Raw genomic sequence first — 19,404 nt, forward strand, 5'->3', positions numbered from 1 at the left:
CTGCGGATGGATTCTTTAGAAGTCATCAAGAAAATCGCTAGAATTCATTGGGCACCCAAAGATGCCATATACTTTTGAGCCTAATAATATGGTTATTTAATATTATTTAAGGCTGTAAATCACTTGAATTTATTGAACCATAACATTTGAAAAAAATATGGCATGAATATGTGCCCCACACATATTAACAAATTCGAAATAGCCCACAAAAATATCAGCCGTGGTGAAAGGGTGAAGAGTTAAATTTTATATACGATATCCTCTTTAAATGTCCTAATGCTAAGTGAAGACAAGTTGTTAACCGAATTAAATGTTTTGAAAATCAGTTTTTATTTTTATTATTTTTCTGGATTTATACGTTATTTATTTTTGTTTTTTTTTATAATTTTTAGTCTTCACCAGTATTTTATATATTTTTATTATTTATACGTTATTTATTTTTGTGTCTTATCAGAATCTATATTTTTTCTGTGACTATACCTATAATACATAATATGTTTGTAAAATTGAACTCTGTTGAACGTTGAAAAATTGAACTCCAAAATGCAACGTCTTGATTGATAAAGTGCTCGCCCCAACGTCACACGCTCAATGGTTAATATAATAATAACGATCATGACATAAAACATCGAATTTTGGCAAAGTTCAAGGTATTCGTTGTGCTGATGTATTCCTGATATAATGGGAATAAGGATATGCTCTTCCACATACTCCGCATCGGATCTTGGAATACCGTCATTCACCTAGTTACAGAATCATACACTACGTGGCGCTTTATGTCGTAGTCGTTGGCGAGTCATTAACTAGTTGCATATTTGTTCGCTGCTTACTTATAGTGCAGACGCGACGTTCTGTATTCGAAGCTGTTTATAACCTCTTTGGCGACGGTATGGTGACGGGTGGCAATTATACACAGATTGAGCCGCTGCAGTAGTATTTTATTGGAGTACTTGTGGTTGTTTACATGGTGAGTAAATAAACAAACACCTCCATCTTTTGTTTTAGCGTACGCAATAGTGAAATACTCTAATTGGCATGTACGTACATTCATTAGATCACTTCATCCCAGAAATTCTACTTAAATGTAAGAACTTAAAATATCTTTAATAAGCTTTTTGTCATATTTTTTTTATTATTAATATTATGGGGGCCAATATAGATTTGTTATGGCCAAAACTGGTCGGCGCAAAAGTAGCATTGTGTGACGGTTTTCGCTCTCTCGACCGGCAAGCTAGTAAGGGTTCGGACGCGTGCCGTCGCGCGTCCGCCCTATTTTTGTAATGTAATCACTGTAACCTTAAATAAATATTACTGCAGCGGCTCAATCTGTGTCTCACTGCCACCCGTCACCAACACACCGCTAAAATATGTTCATCGGGGATCTATGCATGCCATGGTAAGCAACGCCCAGGAACAGATGGCTTACGACTTAATCAAATGTTCAACACATATTTCAATTTTCATTAATAAAAAAAATTTTTAAGATGTTAATTTATATTTATTTAAAAAAAAAAGAATTTAATTCATTAAAAAAAAGAGCCGCCTAATGACATTAATTTTATAATTATATTTCCGGGGTGAAAGGGCTAAGATCCCTCTCTAATTATTATTCAATTCAATACACAAGTAATTGTCACAGGTAATTTTAAAAATTATTTTTAACCCTAGTAATGAGTTCAACAAAAACATGAATACATATCATTACTTCGAAGAATGGGTACATGAATATGTTTTTAATATGTCTTAGGATAAATGCTGTTGCTTAATATGCAAATCAACTGTGACGATTGCGAAAGAAGGAAATGTGAAACGACATATTTAGACAATGCACTCCAAAGAATATACAATAATACTGAAATACGCAAAGAAAAATTTATGTATTATAAATAATATATCATAGCCAATAATATAAATGTAGAAAAGATACTTAGGAAGTATTAAGTAATGTCGGTGGTTAACATACATATTAACCGTTTTTGGGCTTCACCCTATAAAGGGTTAAACAAGAAGAGTTACTAATTCCCACATTTTCCGCCATGCTCAACAATTTATGTTCTTTGCCCAAACGTCAGTTCTAAACTGTCAATTCGATCCAAGTTACAATGGCGTTTAACAAAACCGGTAATACTTTATTGTTTTCGGAAATGAAAGAATAAAAAGAAATAGCTTCAATATTTTATTCGTCAAATTGATTTATGTTCAAATGGAAAGAAAATATATTGTTTAATTATTTACTAGTCAATTGGGTATTTCCTTCATGTATCAAACTTCATCTTTGCAGAACCTGACGCCGAAAACGATAAAGAACCGTTTCAATGTAAAATCGAGGTAATAAAATATAATATCACTAATGTGTAACACCTGTTAACGCATGTGATTTTTTCAAGTTCTTGGATATAAAACGCGAATACGACAACAGCGAAGATACTTACAAAGATGACTTATTCGAAATAGGTTAGACATGAATTTTGATTTATCTTATTTCTTCGAATATAAAGCTCATGCGTGTATTATCATTTAAAATTTTATCCCAGCCACAATTTGAGGTTGGCTTATATATTTTCAAATTATGGAATATCAATGAATGGTTTCAATGCTTCATTACGAAGATATATATTTCATTAAAAATTATTACAATTACATTACTTCCTCTTTGCTTTCAGTTATCTACCGTTTTTTAATGCACTCCTTAATATTTAAGTTGTATTTTTAACTTGTAAATTTTACCAGTTATTTTCCAGGCATATTCTTATTTTTATGCAACATTTTTAAACCCGATGTATGGTATTATTAATATTAATATGATTTCAGAATTGCACGATGTTAAAGATATACTTGAGACGAATACTATCAGTGTGGATGTTATATCTCATCAAATCTACAACATCACCAAAGTAATAGTCGAATAGATTTTTATTTTATGTTTACAACTAATCTATCTAATAAATAAAATACTTTATTTTAGAAACCAGAAAAAGGAAAATGCACTACAATTCAACATATGCATGATGATTCTTATAAATTTCAGTGTGGCAAATGTAAAAAAATATTTAAAACTAAACACAATCTTTCACATCATATGCTAACTCATAGTGATATTCGTCAATTTAAATGTGAAAAATGTGGGAAAGTATGCAAAACAAAATCTAATCTATCAGGACATATAAAAACTCATAGCGATGTTCGGGAGTTTGGATGTGAAAAATGTGGAAAAGCATTCAAATCAAAATCTAATCTCTCAGGGCATGTTTTAATTCATAGCGATGTTAGTGAGTTTGAATGTGAAAAATGTAGAAAAGCATTCAAAACAAAATTAAATCTATCGTATCATATGAAAACTCATAGTGATGTTCGTGACTTTGAATGTGAAAAATGTCGAAAAAAGTTTATAGATAAAAAAAAACATTCACAGCATATGCTAACTCATAGCAAGGTTTGTGATTTTAAATGTGAAAAATGCGGAAAAGCATTCAAATTAAAACCTTATCTTTCACAACATATGATAACTCATAGCGATGTTCGACAGTTTAAATGTGCCAAATGTGGGAAAACATTTAAATATAAACACCTTCTTTCAATACATATGCAAACTCATAGCGATATATGTGACTTAGATTTTGAAAAATACGGAAAAACATTTAAAAGTCAATCCAATGGTTCAATATATTTGTATACACATAGCAATCTTCGTGAATTTGAATGTGAAAAATGCGGTAAATCCTTCAAAACAAAATCCAATCTCTCAGGGCATATGAAAACTCATAGCAATGTTTGTGATTTTAAATGTGAAATATGTGGCAAAGGATTTAAATTAAAATCTATCCTTTCACAACATCTGCAAACTCATAGTGATGTTCGTGACTTTGAATGTAAAAAATGTGGAAAAGAATTTAAATACAAATATTATCTTTCAATACATATGCAATCTCATAGCCATATTCGTGAATTTGAATGTGAAAAATGTGGAAAAGCATACAAAAGTAAATATACTCTTTCAATACATATGCAAACTCATAGTGATGTTCGTAAATTCAGATGTGAAAAGTGTAGTAAAGCATTTAAAACTAAATCCAATCTCTTAGGGCATTTGAAAATTCATACCGATGTTTATAACTTCGAATGCGAAATATGTAGAAAAGGATTCAAATTAAAATCCATTCTTTTGCAACATATGCAAATTCATAATGATGCTAATGTCTTTGAATGCGAAAAATGTGGAAAAACATTTAAAAGAAAATCTACTCTCTCAGGACATATGAAAACTCATAGCGATGTTTGTAATTTTGAATGTGGAAAAGCAGGAAAACCTAATATTTCACGATATATAAAAACTCAAGTTAAGACTTGTATATCTTAACAGTAATGTAACTGTTTTAGTTGGTTGGTTGGCGCAATTCAGACTAGGACTAGTAATCGTACTTTTTTACTCTCCGACAATAATCGTCCGGTACAGAAATTTTTTTATAAATATTTTGTTTAAATATAAATAAAATAAATTTTAAACGTATATTATTTTTATTTTTCCATTAGCAGATCGCGAATCAAAACTATTGATTAATTTATTTTTATTTTTCCTTTCAACTGAAAAGTTATCATATTTTTTATTTTCTACAATTTTGAAAAACATCTCGTTTTCACACAGCAACCGGTAAAAAAGGAACCTACTTATTAAGTAAGCATTCGTGTAATCGTTGTGGTAAAAACATACATAATGATATTTTAGACGTTTTAATATTGACGAAGATATGCTTTGAAGAACGTTTAAAGCTCCAGATAACTTTAACTAGTATATGTTAAATTCATTTTAAAAATCAAAATACTATAATTGGCTTATTTCAGTGCTAATAGTTGTATTGTGATGTAGATGCATAAGGTAGCGAATCTGAAGGCACATATATGCGACTGGGAATTCTACCGAGCAAATCGAGATATGACTGTAGTTGAAAACATAAATTGTAAAGCCACAGACCCAAAATGATTACATATTTATTGATTGAACTACCCACGGACATGACTATAAGGTTCCAAAAATAGATTGGCAGCCCTGACAAAATTGTATATGCTGAAAAATAAAAAAATAGTTCAAAATTAGTCACAAAAATAATATTGTGATTTTTTCCAAAGAAGCTTACACAGAGCCGGATTAAAACTTTTAGAGACGCTAAACGCTAAAGATTTTGTTGCCTCTATAGCAGCGATATTCAATTTGCAACCCGCCAAGTTCTTATGTGCGGCCTAACACTCATAGCCGTTACCAGATATTTGGAATTGTTTTTAAAACTTTGAGTTGCACTGGAACGATAGCTTACGCCCTACTTAACTTGGCGAGTAGAGATAACTCCCCACCAACATTAGTTCTTATCCAGTGGCGTAGCTAGGGTATGTACCGCCCAGGGCGATCCTTAAAATTGCCGCCCCCCCCATATATTTTTTGCAGGGTCATAAAATCTGCATTTCTTAAAATAATAAATTGGTTATTATTAAGCTCTTCTTATTCATGGATTTATATATGTTTTAATGCATTCAGAGATAAAAACCACACTAGACGATCCCATCGCGAATATGCCGCCCCTAAGCAAGTGCCGCCCGGGGCGGCCCGCCCCCCCCATAGCTACGCCACTGTTCTTATCTTTTCCCTTACCTAACTTCAACTATCCTACTCATCGCCACACATCACAGGTCGTGTCGGGTTGATCAACTGAACCACTCCTTTATCTATAATTGGACGGAAGGATTCACGCATATCATTATAAAAAGGGCCGGTTCCACTCGGAATAAACGCATTTTTTACCGTTGAAGAAGAAACGGGTTTCTGCGTTTAAAAATAAACACTGTTGGGAAACCACTTATGGGGTTATATACGTCCCATAATACATAAAGGATTAAGACTAATCGCCTTGGGAGTAGATAACGCGCGTTGATTAATCTTAATATTTTCAATAAGCCTTATTAATTTTAATGTTTCCAATTAACCAGTAGAAATTTGTTTTCTTAGAAATTCGCCACCTTTCTCTGATTGGTCGGCCCGCTGAAAAGGGGTAATCCACAGAGTCTAACGTAGAGAGCCTAGGAGTAAAAAATACTGGGACCCTGGCAATCAGAAATCACTTCCACTCACATCAATAATAATATGTTGTTGTTATTTAAAAACGGTTCGGCGATTTGCTTGATTTGCTGTGAAAATGTTGTATGAAAAAAATATAACATTTTCGTCACTATACCACGAAACTTTAAAATGTGAAAACTTAACTTTCTTTAATAAAACATTGCAACTACAACAAAATATTATGTCAATGGTGATATCACAAGATGTAGCGGTAAAAATAGTATATGCTTGGTAAACATGTGAAGCCATTAACTGACGCAGAGAATGTTTTATAAATCTTGGCCTAAATAACTATTACACTTAATATTTGTTGCAAAAACAATTCAGGAACATCCATTCCAAAAAAAGGCTTTAAACTTGTGTTTGTGTTTCTAATTTTCCCATTTTCTGTCATGCTCGACAATTCGTCTAATTTGAACCAAACTTCAGTTATTAACTGTCAAACTCGATGCCAAGCTACAATGGCGTTTAACAAAACCGGTAATATTTCATTGTTTTCAGAAACTGAAAAATAAAAAGAAACTGCTTCTATTTTGCTTTTTAGTTAATACGCTTCTCTGTCAAATTAATTTTTGTTAAGTTGTAAACGAAATATATTGTTCAATTATCTACTAGTGAATTAGGTATTTTCTTCAAGTATTAAACTTCATCTTTGCAGAATCTGGCATCAAAAACGAGAAAGAACCGTATACTTCCGATAACCCGATTCAATGTAAAGTCGAGGTAATAAAATATAATATCACTAATATGTAACACCTGTTAACACATATGATTTTTTTAAAGTTCTTGGATGTAAAACGCGAATATGACAGCAGCGAAGATACGTACAAAGATGACTTATTCGAAACGGGTTAGACATGCATTTTAATATATCGTATTTCCTTAAATATAGCTTAATTTAGCTTAATGTTTGTAAATTATTGTTTATTATATGATTTTAGAATTGCACGATGTAAAAGATATACTTAAGGCGAATACTACTGATGTGGATAATTTACCTCACCGAACTTGCAACATCACCAAAGTAATAGTCAAATAGATTTTGATCTCAATGCATTTGCCGCTTTAAACTAATCTAATATTTAAAATATTTCAATTTTAGGAAACACAAAAAGGGAAATGCACTACAGTTCGACATACGAATGATACTTTTGAATTTCAGTGTAGCAAATGTGAAAAAGCATTCAAATTAAAACCCTATCTTACAAAACATATGCTAACTCATAGCAATTTTCATGATTTTGGATGTGAAAAATGTGGGAAAATGTTTAAAGATAAAAGAAAACAATCACGACATATGCTAACTCATAGCAATATTTGTGATTTTAAATGTGAAAAATGCGGAAAAGCGTTCAAATTAAAACCCTATCTTACACAGCATATGATAACTCACAGTGACGTTCGTCGATTTGAATGTGACAAATGTGGAAATACATTTAAATACAAACACCTTCTTTCAATACATATGCAAAGTCATAGCGATATTTGTGACTTTGGTTTTGAAAAATATGGAAAAACATTCAAAAGTCAATCTAGTGGATCAATGTATTTGCATACTCATAACAATCTCCGTGAGTTTGAATGTAAAAAATGCGGCAAAACCTTCAAAACAAAATCCAACCTCTCAGGGCATATGAAAACTCATAGCGTTGTTTGTGACTTAAAATGTGAAGTATGTGGGAAAGCATACAAAAATAATTATACTCTTTCAGTACATATGCAAACTCATAATGATGCTCGTAAGTTTAGATGTGATAAATGTGGAAAAGAATTTAAATATAAATATTATCTTTTAATACATATGCAATCTCATAGCCACATTCGTGACTTTGAATGTGAAAAATGTGGAAAAGCATACAAAAGTAAATATACTCTTTCAGAACATATGCAAACTCATAGTGATGTTCGTAAGTTTAAATGTGAAAAATGTGGTAAAGCATTTAAAACTATATCCAATCTCTTAGGGCATATGAAAACTCATACCGATGTTTATGACTTTGAATGCGAAAAATGTGGAAAAGGATTTAAATTAAAATCCATTCTTTTGCAACATATGTTAACTCATAGTGATGTTCGTGGCTTTGAATGCGAAATATGTGGAAAAGCATTCAAAAGAAAATTTACTCTCTCGGGGCATATGAAAACTCATAGTGATGTATGTGGAAAAGCAGAAAAACCGAATCTTTCATGATATATCAAAACTCAAGTTACTACTTGTATATCCCAATATTCAGGTTCAGCAATGTAACTGTGTTAGCTGATTGGTGCAATTCATAACATTATATTATAAATATTGTTTGAATAAAAATTTTGAATGTAATTTTTTTTAATTTTGATTTTACGTGCACCGCAAATTTTAAAACCATTGACAGATGTACCAACACAAATCAAAACTATTGCTCTATTAATTGTTGTTATTATTTTTGTATTAAGTTTCATATCTTTATTTTTTAATTTTTTGCAATATAGCTTTTCTCCAGTAGGCGGTAAAAAGGACCTGCTTATTAAGCATTAGGCCCACTGTCCACGGAGGCGTCGCTGCATAGACGTGTATTCGTCAAGGATGTCAGACGCCTGAGCGTATCGAACTGCATGAACGTATAGAAAACAATGACAATTTCAGCTACTAGATTTGTTCAGATCGTCGAAAAGTACCAGTGTCTTTATAATAGTAATCTTGCAGATTATGCAAGAAAGGATATTACTGAGAAAGCTTGGAGTGAGGTGGGAAGTCAAATAATGTTTCGTTAGTTTATATGTGCTCAGCAAGCAGGCGTACAATAACGAATACGCGTATATGCAGCGACACCTCCGTGGACAGTGGGCCTTAGTGTAACCTTGTGGTAAAACCATACATGATATTTTATATTTAAATAGCGCTACAATTGGCACAAAATTATACTTGGAAACAGCGAAGATTATGATGCTACATTATTTTTCCCTGAAAAAATTAAGAAGAGTGTTAATCAACGCACATTTTAATATTGACGAAGATATGCCATGAAGAACGTTTAAAACTCCAGCTAACTTAGGCTATTTTATGTTATATTCAATTCTAAATTAATTATTATAATTGCTTATTTCAGTATAACTAGTATAAGAGTCAACAGATTTTTACCTATAACCGGGAATTCAATTCGGAACGCTATCCGACATTTGTAAAAGTGATTAGTTAAAAACAAATATAAGTTGTGAAGCGACAGGCCCATAATTAGTTAATCTTTATTGATTGAACTAACCATGACCAGGGTTGCAAAAATTGTCACAAAAATACTATTAGGTTTTTTTTGCGAATGAATTCATCAATGCCTAGTCTGCCACAATATATGAAAAATATAATATTCTTAAAAACCAAACTATGTAGATAAATTTGGACTTTAAAAAAAAGGAAATTGAAAAGAGTTAACATTTATTCTGTCTTAATTATGCTCCCAAAAAATGTTCAATTTTTTTTCAAAAATCAATACAGTAAAAATATTTAAGAAAAGACAATGTATGTGCTTGTGGTCTACAATTAAGCAACCTGATTAAATTTGTATAATAACAATAAAGAAATTCTAAATAACAAGAATGAACTTTGGAGGAGAGGGAGGGGGACAAATTATATTTTTGGCGGATGGGTGGTTGAGATTGAGATTCTATTGTCGAAGTATTATATTTACATCTTATAATTTATAGTGTTATGAATTTATAGATACAGATGATTGTATCGTATTATTTACGGAGCATCTTATTATAAAGCAATCTCATAACAACAGAGCCTCACGCTTCACTAAAACTCCATCGGCAATTTTCCGGTTCCTTGGGAAACTTTAAAAGAAACAAAGCCAGAACAATTTGAATGTGTAATTTCTATTAATCATTTTTAATGTTTGTCTTCGTCGTAATAAATCAATAAAATGCACAAAATAACTATGGTCCGATCACACACATAGTTAAATAACATGTAACTAAATTGTAAACTTTAAAATGAATACTACTGCAGTGGCTCAATATTTTTGTAATTACCACCCGTCACCATCCAACCACCAAAAAAATTGCTTTTATTGAGACCTTTGTGATAGTACGGCTCCATTTATTAAAGTAAATACATATTTTTCGAAAGTTATGGTCACCAATCTTAATCAATTAAATAGGTTTATGTCTTTTAATGAACGTTTGTATCTAAATTTTACGAAATTCATTAATGAAAATGTGATTTTGCAAAGATTTGTAATCCAAACATTCTCAATCTTGGATAATTATCTGGTAATAACTTAAAAAATCTTCCTCTCTTTACTCCAAATTTTTACTTGCAAATCGCGTAATTCCAAGTGAAGATCAGATCAGACATTCATAATGGTGATAGTCAATGGTTCGGCAAACAGAGTAATAGGTATCTTCTTCAAATTTTTTGAAATCTTCAAATGGCGGTCAAAATCCACACTTACATGTTATGAAAATGATATTACGCCATATTTTTTTTTCATTTTCTCGAAATGTTCTATGCGACTAGGAAAAGGTGTAAAAATATCATTAGCCAACGTTGATTTAGTGTCGTTTCACGTTGTAGTTTGTAGGCACTGCTATAATGTTTATGCAAATAAAGCACTGAAGTTTATTTTTATTTTTTGCAATCAAATAGTCTGATTCCTATCAGCGTCAGTATACTCATTTTTCTTCCTTTTCTTGCCAAATATGGAGGCAACAAATGGCGCTATGTGAGTAAGATGATGTGTCATAGCGACTATATATCCAATGCTGTCGCGCATAGATGATATTTTTATAGGAGTGGTTTAGCAATATTGAACAAGTAGGCTAAACAACAAAATTCGAACCCAGTTACCCGTACCCTGCAGTTAAACAATTTAAACACATTTTATGTGCATATTTTAAAAACAAAGATAAGAACATATACAATTTTTTATTCTTCTTCGAATATTTATTTTCTTTAGTGCAAAGTTAAAATTATGATTTGTTTTTTTTTGCATAAAATAAAAAATCTACCAGAGGTCCACGGGACGCGTGTTGGACAACCCTGCACTAAAATATTCTCTTGAATAATACAAAATTAGTCAATAAGTGTTCAAATGCACTTTTTATATTCTACTGTCATCTCTTTCATGCATGTGTTTAATTACTTTATTACGTTTAAATTATGTTTAAGGAAAAACCTCGAGTCAGTTGAATTGCAACAAATAAATAATGAAATTATTAATTTATCACAAATGAATAGTCTTTGTGTTCATGAATGGCTTGAATTTGTCTGACAAATATTTCTTATGCTCTTGGCTTTAATAGCTTTCAAGCTAAATATTTGTTGCATAAACAATGCATGAACATATTTGTTAATAATCATTCCAAAAGAATGCTTTAAACTTTGTGTGTTTCTAATTTCCCCATTTTCTGTCATGCTCGACAATTCACGTAATTTGAACCAAACTTCAGTTATTATCTGTCAAACTCGTAGCCAAGCTACAATGGCGTTTACCAAAACCGGTAATATTTAATTGTTTTCAGAAATTGAAGGATAAAGAGACAGCTTCAATATTTTGCTTTTTAGTTAATACCACTTCTCTGTCAAATTGATTTTTAAGTTGCAAACGAAATATATTGTTCAATTATCTACTAGTCAATTAGGTATTTTCTTCAAGTATTAAACTTCATCTTTACAGAATCTAGCATCAAAAACGAGAAAGAACCGTATACTTCTGATAACCCGATTCAATGTAAAGTCGAGGTAATAACATATAATATCACTAATATCTAACACCTGTTAACACATATGACTTTTTTAAAGTTCTTGGATGTAAAACGCGAATACGACAGCAGCGAAGATACGTACAAAGATGACTTTTTCGAAACGGGTTAGACATGCATTTTAATATATCGTATTTCCTTTAATATATGCCAGTGGCTAGATTAATTAATCTTAAATTTTACCCCAGATGTTATTTTTTTTTTTAATTATGAAATATTTGGTAATTATCTTAATAAAAATGCTTAAGTGAGAATGAAGAAGCATAATTCTGCTAATAATAAGATAATAAAAAAATAGTGTATCAATACAGAGAATCAAAATATATATTATAATTACATTACTTCCTCTTTGCTTTCGGTTATTTACTGTATGTATTCGAATTTATTCTATTATATTCAGGTTGTATTTTTAGCTTGCAAATTTTACCCAGCTTTTTTCTGGGCAAGTCCATATTTTTATGCAATGCATTTTAGCTTAATGTATGTAAATTATTGTTTATTATATGATTTTAGAATTGCACGATGTAAAAGATATACTTAAGACGAATACTAGCATTGTGGACGTCTTACCTCATCAAACTTGCAACATCACCAAAGTAATAGTCAAATTGATTTTGATCTTAGTTTATTTGACTTTTAGAGCTAATCTAATGAATATAATATTTCAATTTTAGGAACCAGAAAGAGAAAAATGCACTACAGCTCAACATATAAATGATGATTCTTATAAATTTCAGTGTAGTAAATGTGGAAAAGCATTCAAATTAAAACCATATCTTACACAGCATATGTTAGCTCATAGCGATATTCGCCAGTTTGAATGTGAGAAATGTGGAAAAGTATTTAAAACAAAATATAATCTCTCAGGACATATAAAAACTCATAGCGACGTTCGTGAATTTGGATGTAAAATATGTGGAAAAGCATTCAAAACAAAATCCAATCTCTTAGGGCATATGCTTATTCATAGTGATGTTAGTGAGTTTGAATGTGAAAAATGTGGAAAAGCATTCAAAACCAAATCCAATCTTTTAGGCCATATGAGTCAAATTCATGACAATTTCTTTGACTTTGAATGTGAAACATGTGGGAAAGGATTCAAATATCAAAAACATCTTTCAATACATATGCTAACCCATAGTGATGTTTATGAATTTGAATGTGAAACATGTGGAAAAGCATTCAAATACAAACACTCTCTTTCACGCCACATGCTAACTCATAGCGACGTTCGTAAGTTTGGATGTGAAAAATGTGGAAAAACATTCAAAACAAAATCCAATCTCGCAGGGCATATACTAATTCATAGAAATGTTTGTGAGTTTGAATGTGAAAAATGTGGAAAAGTATTCAAAACTAAAAACTATCTAACAATGCATATAAAAAGTCATAGTAATGTTGGTGATGAAGCAACAATTTCGCCAATCGGACGTTCTTCTCGGAAACACTAAAAACTTTGCTCGAGATGTATAATTAAGCATTATAATATCTTAAAAATCACACATTTGCTTGTGATAATGCCGAATTAAACCTTTTGGCTAGTTGAGACCCCATCACAGGCTTCCATCGCATTAGGCCGCCCTTCAAACTTGTCCTTGACCAGCCGCCCATCGAAGACTCCGCTCTACGGCCTCCATCGAGATCTTCTGTGACTGCACCTCACATGCAAGAGGCCAACCACGGATCACGGCCACCTCGTCCTGAAGTCGACAGCAACACCTAAATAACGCATCGCCGAAGGTCTACGCTAAAATATGCTCCAAAACTGTGTTCCCAGTGTCGTTTGTGATTAGTGAATTAAAATGTTCTTTTTATATGTAAATTATATATAAAGATGTATTTTGTGCTTAATAGTCAGTTATATACATAGATTTGTGTGAATTACATCTGGTATTCACCAACAAACTAAAGGAATTTCAATGCATATATGTAAAAACTAATAGTAATGTGAAAAATGTGGGAAGGCATTCAAATTAAAATCTGTCCTCATGCAACATATATAAATTTATAGCAATGTGAAAAATGTGGAAAAGAAGTCAAAGGAAAATCCAATCTCCCGTCATATCAAAACTCAAAAAGAAGTTTACAACTCTGAATGTGAGAAATGTGGATAAGTATTTAAATATACACGTTATATTTCAAATCATGAGTCATATTAATACTTGTATAGCCATATGTAATGATATTTTCATTTTTATTGACGTTTTTATTTTCAAATCTAATTGGTTCAACATTTTAGAGACTGGAAGCAGTGAGTGGATTATATAGCTGCCCTATTTATCTCTGAAAATTTTAAGAAGAAGATAAATCAATATCATTTTTAACGTTGACAAAAATCACGCCTTTTAGAACGTTTACAGCTTCAGAGGAAAAATCTTTTCCTGGATTTAAAGTGGCAAATCTACTGACCGTCTCTATGAGAATGCATCTGGTAGTTGCAAATTAAATCCAAGAATCCTAGAGCTATGAAGAGAAAAAACAGAGCAGTTCTTTCAGTGATATGAAAATCCAAAGCATATGCATAGATTAGTGTTACTATCTTCGCTATTGACGCTCACAGAACCTACTTTTTATGTGACGAATTCTCGACAATGCTCCAAAGCACCCTTCAAAAACTATGGCTCACGAGTGAGTGGTGTTTTAAAAAAAAACTAGGAACTTTTCTGTTGCCTGCTGTGGAACTTCGGGTGATTACTATATTTATCCTCCTATCATTATATAACAAATAAAAGTTTTCATTAAATAAATTAAACACTTATTTTAAAAACTATTTTTGTTTTTTCCTCGCATATTCCTTTACCATTTTTAAATTGAACATGTTTTTCTCAGATTTCTGTTTTTATCGTTTCTAAAACTTTATAAAATAACTAGCTTTTTTACCCGGGATAGCCTCAAACTCATTTGTTCATTATAACTAATATTTCATCCTGTTAATACAAATGTACTTCAAAACTTGGCTATATTCAGTATTTGGTGCTTGTTAATTAGCACGGGACAGCGCTCAGACCTCTAGTTGTTACTTCCCACTGTCATGTAAAATCGATTACATCACAAAATTTTATGCAAATAAGTGAAGTCCGCCAAAAAACGTGTTGCTCTTTGTCGCCGTCACGTCAGTGTTACCAGTGTGCCGCATTAAGTTTTGGCCATATATATATATATATATATATATATAACAATCTACCTATATACTTATACACTTATATCAATTACTTAATAATGATAATAAATATTAATAGAAAAATATGTTTTAGTAACCTCACTGCTTTCTAAAAACAACGTTTCGTTGTAATACAAAAGTAGAGATGCCAGACCGTTTTGTTTTTTCCTTATTGCCGTTGGTTCGTATCGTTAACTTTTAATGCAATTGACCGTTTGTTGTTCAGGTAGTCGAAACTTTTGACTTTCCATAATACAGAAAAATGTCTATACAGCAATATAAGCAACAATACAAAATCACTTTCTGTCATGTTGTATTCGGTCATGAACTCCATTCATGCGAACGCGCTCGAAACTAAAATACGATCTCAATGCGCAGACGCAAAATGCCGTCAATCAAAATTTCCATCATTCCCGTCAATCACGTAAAAACAATTGTCAATCGCTTCAATTGCCTCTGTAAACGGTCAATCTGTCGCATCAATGACCGTCAATCACGTAACGATTGACAATCGCGATTGACAGTATTGGTGATCCTTTACAAAATAAGTCATCAGTTTCACCAAAAACGCATTAAAATTTTCAAATATATTCAAATTTGACTTAACTTATTTAAAAAAACATATTTTTCTTTATCTATAAAAAAATTACTTCTAAAAAAAATAATGTGATGATGTGTTAATTCGTCACATCCAGTTAAGGGGTTATTTATTTACACTGGTTAATTTATATGAAGTGTTACAATAAATGTGCATTATTTCTTTATTTATAAATAATATATTTTTAATTAAATTAAAACATTGATTAATAATGTTTTTTAGATTGTGGTGAAATATCGTGTGTTTAGTAAATTGTCAATGTGGTGAATTGTCGTTGTGTCAAAATGTCCTGTGGTGAAATGTCTAGTTACTGAAAAATCACATTTAGGAAAAGTGTGCCTATAATCAACAGGGGTAGCTAACCATTTTCCGATGTGCTCGATAATTCGTCGTATTTGGACCGAACGTCAGTTTCAAACTGTCAATTCGATATTAGGTTATAATGGCATTTATCAAAATCGGTATTGATTTGTTTTTGTGATTTTGATACCAATTTACAATTAAAATGAAGAATATAGCTTTAAGCTTATGCTTTTCAACTCATATAACTTTTAAGAAAAATGTTTTATGTTCAAATATTAAACATCATCTTTGTAGAAGCTGATATTGATAACGACAAAGAGACGTTTACTTCCGTTAACGCGATTCAATGTAAAGTCGAGGTAATAAAACATATGTAACACTTGTTAGCACATGTAATCATAAACAATATTTTTTCAAGGTCTTAAGTACAAAATGCGAATATTATACCAATGAAGATGCATACAATGATGACATGTTAGAAATAGGTTGAACATACTTACATTTAATACATATACTATATACAGGGACGGCTCCTTATGGTCCATATAGGCCTAATTGTATATACACTTCGTTAATAAAAAATGTTTTAGGTGGACATAGATGTTTTTATAGTTCACCAAATAATAGTACTTCTCAAGACATGATACATGTATAGGGAAACTACAGAATTTATACATGTATCGGCTTTTTTGTGTATTTTGTGTACCAGCAAGAAACTCCTATTGGAAAATGTGTGGAATATAGATATATTCTTTTGTAGTTCACCAAATTATAGTACTTCTCAAGACATGATACATGTAGAGGTAAACAGTACAGAATATACATATGTATGTATCGGCTTTTGCTGTTTTTATTGTGTGCCAGCAAGGGATTCCTTATTAAAAAATGTGTGAAATGTTTCCTATCATGTCACTAATAATATTTATTTTTTGTCGCACTGAATTTTCTGGGACTTGCAGGTAAAGTGTTGAGCAATATAAAAACAGATACTATAGAAGTACTAGTGGAAGAAGTGTGTACTGTAATGATTAGTAAAATAAAAAACAGAATTGGAAATACTGAAATTTCATTTATTTGCTGTTGACCAAAATCAGTTTAGTTTTTTAAAAAATAATCTTATTGCTCATTTCCATAACATTTAAAATAATATCCTAAATAAAGACTCATGTTATGCATGATAATGAAAACTTAAGTGATTCACACTAAATGCCTAATTAAAAATTTTAAACGACAAAAATCAAAAGTTTAAAAAGTATGTTAATGCTGAAAATTCTTTCAGCTGGTTAGAATGCATAAAGATACGTGAGAAGTTTCCCAGGATGGACTAAAAGTTCTCATTGCGCCATCAATCTACAAAATGTATATAACAAAATTTTTGAGCCTCAAATATTTTTATGGTCACGAGCCGGCCCTGCATATACAAATTTGTTTACTGCATCATTTTAATGTGTGTTGCTTATTATATGATTTCAGAAATGCACGATGTTAAAAATATACTTAAGGTGAATACTATCGGTGTGGACATTGTATCTCGTCAAATTTACAATGTCATCAAAGAAGTAGTCGATAAATTTTATATTTCTATGTATCATAATATAATATTTACACTCTATCTAACAAAAAAAATTCATTTTAGAAACCAAAAAGAAAAAAAATTACTGGAATTCAACAAATAAGTGACGATTCTTATGAATTTGTGTGTAGTGTATGCGGAAAAACATCCAAAACTAAAAGCCAACTTTCACAACATATGACAACTCATAGCGATTCTTTTGTCTTTGAATGCGAAAAATGTAGCAAAATATTCAGAACAAAATATAATCTTTCACGACATACGCTAACTCATATTGATGTTTGCGAATTTGAGTGTGAAAAATGTGGAAAAGCGTTTAATACTAAAAGCAAACTTTCACTGCATTTGCAAACACACAGCAATGTTCGTGCTTTTGAATGTGAAAAATGTGGAAAAGCATTTAAAACTAAAAGCAAACTTTCACAACATATGAAAATTCATATCGATATTTATACTTTCGAATGTGAAAAATGTGGAAGAGCATTTAAAACTAAAAGCAAACTTTTACTCCATATGCAAACTTATAAAGATGTTTGTTACTTTGTATGTGAAAAATGTGAAAAAAAATTTAAAACTAAAAGTGCTCTTGTACAACATTTGAAAACTCATATAAACTTTGAATGTAATACATGTGGAAAAACATTTAAAATAAAATCTAAACTTTCCATACATTTGCCAACTCATAGCAATGTTCGTAACTTGGAATGTGAAAAATGTGGAAGATTATTCAAAACAAAATTTGGTCTTTCAGAACATATTCAAATTCATAGCAACGTTTGTGACTTCAAATGTGAAAAATGTGGCAAATCATTCACAACAAACTACTGTCTTTCAAGACATATGCAAATACACAGTGATGTTCGAGCCTTTGGATGTGAAAAATGTCGAAAAAGATTTAAAACAAAATCAAAACTTTCCCGACATATGCAAATTCATATGAAAACTCATATCAATATTTGTAATTTTCAATGTGATAAATGTGGAAAAGCATTCAAAGCAAAATCCATTATTTCACGACATATGGTGACACATATTGATACCCGTGATTTTGAATGTGAAAAATGTGGAAAAACGTTTAAATCTAAGCAATGTCTTTCACAACATAACAAAACCCATGGTGATGTTTCTAAATTTTAATGAGATAAATATAAAAAAGCATTGAAAACAAAATATTTTATCTTTACCATCAATCTAAAAAAATATTTGCAATCAAACACAATCTTTTACGACTTACACAAACTTAACTTTAAATTTGAAATGTGTGATAAAGCATTTAAAACAAAAAACAACATACACCAGCTATACGTATCACTTGCTTTTTTGCTATGGATCGTGATTTTAATTTCGTTTTAGAAAACAATATGTTAGCTGTTTGTAAGTGCAATAAAGATGTGTCATTTAAAATTCAGTGTGCCAACAAATAGACGTTTATCATATAATTAAAGCAGATTGGACAATCAAACATGCGTGATGAAAATGTGCATAAACCTATTAGTGGTACATCATAAGACTATAATTTTAATTACGATGCAACTATTAAAATTCCTAATAAAAAGTCAATATTTAAAACGTATTTTATTTATAGTTTCTATTTAGAGTTCCTATTTCATATGCACAGTGTACACAAATATTAAGATTATTATGTGTGATTACTAGGGCTGGGGAGTCGAAGTATTTTAAACGGAGTCGTAAAGAATTGACAAACTCCTTTTTAACCCTTTCCACCCTGACCTATTATTTTTTAATTGTTTGCCGTGCTCCATGCGTTTCAAATCACCAGGGCTGTGGAGTCGTTGAAAAATTTTTCTGGCTTTTGATGTGTTGATGTGTTTTAAAAGTTACTTCGTGGAATTTCTCTAACCTTAACTGTAATATGGCTTGTTTTTATTATGGAACATTTTTATTTAACGATAGGTTACATTTAA

General features: G+C 31.1%; 2 protein-coding genes and 1 long non-coding RNA gene across 14 annotated transcripts; all 3 read left to right on the forward strand.

Annotated features, from left to right (window-relative positions):
* Positions 1–1,254: 1,254 nt before the first annotated feature.
* LOC148239031 (uncharacterized) lies at positions 1,255–8,426 on the forward strand. Of its 7 annotated transcripts, none has more exons than XM_088190003.1 (9): positions 2,050–2,121; positions 2,282–2,328; positions 2,388–2,454; positions 2,812–2,894; positions 2,966–3,038; positions 6,765–6,829; positions 6,890–6,956; positions 7,048–7,130; positions 7,209–8,426. In XM_088190003.1, coding segments are annotated over exons 1-6 (291 nt in total). In that variant the 5' UTR covers positions 2,050–2,102; the 3' UTR covers positions 6,767–6,829; positions 6,890–6,956; positions 7,048–7,130; positions 7,209–8,426. The 7 variants fall into 7 exon arrangements, 4 of the variants coding, with proteins under 4 accessions (XP_088046122.1, XP_088046129.1, XP_088046135.1 ...); XM_088190009.1 differs by having other exon boundaries at positions 6,765–6,818; XM_088189996.1 differs by lacking the exons at positions 2,050–2,121; positions 6,765–6,829; positions 6,890–6,956; positions 7,048–7,130; positions 7,209–8,426 and adding an exon at positions 1,255–1,396 and having other exon boundaries at positions 2,966–4,505.
* Positions 8,427–11,515: 3,089 nt separating this feature from the next.
* LOC148239032 (uncharacterized) lies at positions 11,516–12,660 on the forward strand. 3 transcript variants are annotated; one of them, XR_015810432.1, is made up of 5 exons: positions 11,516–11,584; positions 11,761–11,825; positions 11,886–11,952; positions 12,359–12,441; positions 12,520–12,660. It is a non-coding gene; the product is annotated as an uncharacterized LOC148239032 (long non-coding RNA). The 3 variants fall into 3 exon arrangements; XR_015810436.1 differs by having other exon boundaries at positions 11,545–11,584; positions 11,761–11,814; XR_015810433.1 differs by lacking the exons at positions 11,516–11,584; positions 11,761–11,825 and adding an exon at positions 11,617–11,725.
* A 3,352-nt stretch (positions 12,661–16,012) lies between these two features.
* Positions 16,013–19,048, forward strand: LOC148239033 (uncharacterized). Of its 4 annotated transcripts, none has more exons than XM_088199925.1 (5): positions 16,013–16,064; positions 16,201–16,265; positions 16,325–16,391; positions 17,380–17,465; positions 17,543–19,048. In XM_088199925.1, exons 1-5 carry the CDS (start codon positions 16,046–16,048, stop codon positions 18,614–18,616), a joined length of 1,311 nt encoding a protein of 436 aa, XP_088056051.1. In that variant the 5' UTR covers positions 16,013–16,045; the 3' UTR covers positions 18,617–19,048. The 4 variants fall into 4 exon arrangements, with proteins under 4 accessions (XP_088056051.1, XP_088056064.1, XP_088056044.1 ...); XM_088199938.1 differs by having other exon boundaries at positions 16,201–16,254; XM_088199918.1 differs by having other exon boundaries at positions 16,013–16,265.
* Positions 19,049–19,404: the final 356 nt, after the last annotated feature.

This window comes from Plectrocnemia conspersa, unplaced genomic scaffold (assembly GCF_051122295.1).
Source record: "Plectrocnemia conspersa isolate PC_06_02 unplaced genomic scaffold, ASM5112229v1 ptg000001l, whole genome shotgun sequence".
In the NCBI taxonomy this organism is placed as follows: Eukaryota; Metazoa; Arthropoda; class Insecta; order Trichoptera; family Polycentropodidae; genus Plectrocnemia; species Plectrocnemia conspersa.

What these genes read in the sequence shown, in the direction of transcription:
- LOC148239031 (XM_088189989.1), top strand. An exon ending in AGATGACTTATTCGAAATAG is followed by an intron (nt 2,455 to 2,811) that starts GTTAGACATGAA and finishes ATATGATTTCAG; the next exon opens with AATTGCACGATGTTAAAGAT. An exon ending in AAATCTACAACATCACCAAA is followed by an intron (nt 2,895 to 2,965) that starts GTAATAGTCGAA and finishes ACTTTATTTTAG; the next exon opens with AAACCAGAAAAAGGAAAATG.
- LOC148239033 (XM_088199918.1), top strand. Translation starts at nt 16,164, where the DNA reads ATGTTTTATGTTCAAATATTAAACATCATCTTTGTAGAAGCTGATATT. An exon ending in TGATGACATGTTAGAAATAG is followed by an intron (nt 16,392 to 17,379) that starts GTTGAACATACT and finishes ATATGATTTCAG; the next exon opens with AAATGCACGATGTTAAAAAT. An exon ending in TTTACAATGTCATCAAAGAA is followed by an intron (nt 17,466 to 17,542) that starts GTAGTCGATAAA and finishes AATTCATTTTAG; the next exon opens with AAACCAAAAAGAAAAAAAAT.